Source organism: Poecilia reticulata, linkage group LG16 (assembly GCF_000633615.1).
Source record: "Poecilia reticulata strain Guanapo linkage group LG16, Guppy_female_1.0+MT, whole genome shotgun sequence".
Classification (NCBI taxonomy): Eukaryota; Metazoa; Chordata; class Actinopteri; order Cyprinodontiformes; family Poeciliidae; genus Poecilia; species Poecilia reticulata.
The window spans coordinates 27754257-27757349 of NC_024346.1; the positions used below are offsets into that span (position 1 = coordinate 27754257).

At 43.3% G+C, this 3093-nt stretch overlaps 1 protein-coding gene across 5 annotated transcripts in view; it reads right to left on the reverse strand.

Annotated features, from left to right (window-relative positions):
• LOC103478232 (uncharacterized) overlaps positions 1-3093 on the reverse strand; it is an 11268-nt gene that overhangs the window by 5248 nt on the left and 2927 nt on the right. The window contains exons 1-5 of one of the 5 annotated variants that reach the window (XM_017309295.1): positions 934-3072; positions 770-853; positions 522-628; positions 260-420; positions 9-83 (exon numbers count right to left, since the gene is read on the reverse strand). In XM_017309295.1, coding sequence (XP_017164784.1) covers positions 1386-2507 — 1122 coding nt within the window. In that variant the 5' untranslated portion in view covers positions 2508-3072 and the 3' untranslated portion in view covers positions 9-83; positions 260-420; positions 522-628; positions 770-853; positions 934-1385. Of the gene's footprint in view, positions 1-8; positions 84-255; positions 421-521; positions 629-769; positions 854-933; positions 3073-3093 lie in introns of those variants that run through there. The other 4 variants (XM_017309298.1, XM_008431884.2, XM_017309296.1 and 1 more) reach the window with 4 other exon arrangements.

Genomic DNA, 3093 nt, shown 5'->3' on the forward strand with positions numbered 1-3093 from the left:
TTTTTTTCAACTGGGTTCTCTTATCTTCCTCCATCTGACTGGTGTTGTTGAAGGTGGAGGTTTACAGGCTGATGAGATCCAACCTGGGATGATCAGAGACATTATTGATCTGCAGAATCTGAATCTGGGATCAGAAACCAATGCTGGGTTCTCTACAATGTTTCTAAAGTTGTTTAATATTCAATGTCTGACTGATGAACAGGTGAAATTTCAGCATAAGATTTTATGGCAAAGCTTGGTTTGTTGTTGAAGGACCTACTTCACATGGTCTCTGTCTCTTTGTTCTGTGTCCTCAGGTGTCCCCCTGTTCCATCAGGAAACTTCATCTCAGGATTCCCAGCAGGATTTTCTGTGTCTCCTCAGTCCTCTGTGTCTTCTCTCTCCTGATTGGTCCAGTGCTGTTTTCTCGTCTCATTAATGCTGGAGAATCAACAGATGATCAGACAGACATTCCTTCATTTCTGTCGAAATAACAGATCACTGAATCAGACGTTCTGATCAAGTCATAATCATGTCCTCACCACTTATAGAATCTACTAGAACCAGTAGATCAGCAGGTCCTCTGCTCTATTCCTGATCCTCCTTCCATCAGCACAAAGCTCATCAAAGCTCTGCTGTTATGAAAGGACTCAATAAAAAAAAAACACAGAACAAAACAAAAGTGTCAGTGAGGAGAAAGTACAGCATAAAATAGGAAATAGATTTGAACATTGACCTCAAACTTCTGCATGTTGAACATTTTTTGTTGTGTAAAAGTACATGTCCTTACATTTTTTTTCAACTGGGTTCTCTTATCTTCCTCCATCTGGCTGGGGTGTTGAAGGTGGAGGTTTACAGGCTGATGAGATCCAACCTGGAATGAACAGAGAATCAGAGATCTGCCACCAGCAGGAGGCAGGCAGTATCATGTGAAAGTGGAATGCAAAAACTTACAAGCAGAGTGAAAAACAAAGGATCCAGAAGGCAGGAACCACATGGACAACGACGAAAGGATCCAGCGACGAGCAGCTAAAACCTGAAAGATTAAAAACTGGGAGAGTGGATTAGTAGAGGAACAGGATAGAATGACTTACTATACTGGAGAGCACTATGTAGGGAAGCACCACTATTACATCCTGAAACATGGGGGAGTTGAGAGGAAAACGCAAAGATGAAGAAAACCCTGGTGCAAGGCGATACCTCAGGCTTCCGCAGTCCTGCCAGAATCCTTACCATCTAAAATGCTAAGTCTATCAGCGGGATGAAGAAAAGCCCCGGTGTGAGGTGCTACCCAAGTCTTCCTCAGGCTTGCTAGAAAGCCATTGGCTTTAACAAAAAACAAAAGAGAAATGATGATGTTCTAATGTGACTTCCCAAATAGGTCTTCAGTTTTTACGGATCCCAATCTAATCAGAGTCACTTGACAAGACGTAGCGAGGTCTAAACCACACRTATCTGGAACTCGCTCTTGCTGTAATTCCACTAGATGTTGAAGGTATTGGTTCCTCTTCTACGTCCTCTTCAGTCTCCATCCAGAAATACGAGTCAGGGGATGGAATTGGACTTTCACATTGTATTGAAGGTGAAGAACTGAAAACACAGGGTGACAGAATGGGATCTTCACAGTGCGACAATGATGAGGGACTGAGGACAGGGGATGACAAAYCAGGACGTTTACGCGCCATTTCACAAGAGGGACTGAGGACGGGGGATGACAGTCCAGGATCCTCACACGACGTCCATGGTGAGAGACATCTCCATGCCACCTTTCTGAGGGTGCTCTCCAGGACCTCTTCCCCACTGGCATCATCACTATACTTGGTCCTCTTGGCTAGGGGCTCCTCTTCAGCTTCACTGTCCTTTGTCCTCTTTCTGTTTGTGCCAGTCACAGATGTCACATGAGCCGCGTCCTCTTTCAAACCTACCTGAKRATGTTGMAAGGTACAGACAGGTCTAGATTTCTCTGGACGCAAAATGGGCTCTTCCTGGTGGTCAAGTCCAGATGTGAATTCAAGTGAAGTAGAGGGAGCCGTGTCTTCTCGAGGCTTCTGARCCACCCCCATGACTTGTACGTATTTGAAATTTGGGGGAAGAATCTCAAGAAGCTGTGACGCAACATCGGCCACCGTCAGACTACTGTCAGCGGAGCACAGCTGATGAACGGTCGAATTCAGGAGTTTCAATGACTGTTCAAGCACCTGTATGCCCCACAGGAATTTAATGTTTGGTCGAAGGACCTGGACAACCCGAAGTCGGGATTTAATGCCATCCTGGTCTTCATTACCTACCTCGTCTTCACTGGAGCTGGTAGTAGAGCTACCACTGGAGCGGATAGTACAGTCATGACCTACCTCGTCTTCACTGGAGCTGATAGAAMRGTCCACAGACTGCAGAGGTGTACTATACCTCGACTCCTCKCCGTGGTCTTCAGAAACCATGTCAGTTTCATTTAACCACACCTTACCGTGTTCCTTACCGTTGTCTGGAAGTCCCTCCAACGTCGGGGATCCATCTGCTGGAAGCGCCATGGTATGAGCTGTGAGGRAAAAAAACAAAGCAAAACAAGCTATAAATCAGTATCTTGACCTTCACAAAAGTCCAAAGCAATGTTTAGAGGGAACACTGAAATACCAACAATACAAAAACCCAGGTTTGTGAATGTGTTTGTTTTTCTTGAATATATTTTATTAACAATATTATTGCTATGCCAGATGTGATTATACAAGAACGGCAGTTAAGAGATAAAATAAATAAAGCTTATATTTAGTCACAAAAACACAATTTTACATGAAAATCAGAACACACTCTAAAACTCAATGATACACCATCAACACTCTGACAAACAAACTTGCAGCTTCATCTTGGTACCAATCAATCACTGAAGACAACAAATCAAATTTAGACTTATTGGTAATTCATCCCTAGCCATAAACTCTTAAACTTTTGGGAACATAAATTAAAGAGCTATACACTGTGTTTAGGATTATGTGTGCATGATGCTTCAAAGTCTTATTATCACATGTTAATATTACTCCAAATGGGTCAGTTATGGCTGAAGGTAGTGTTATGAAATTCATTACATCAGTCTGAAGATCTGAGGGCTGCACACAACCC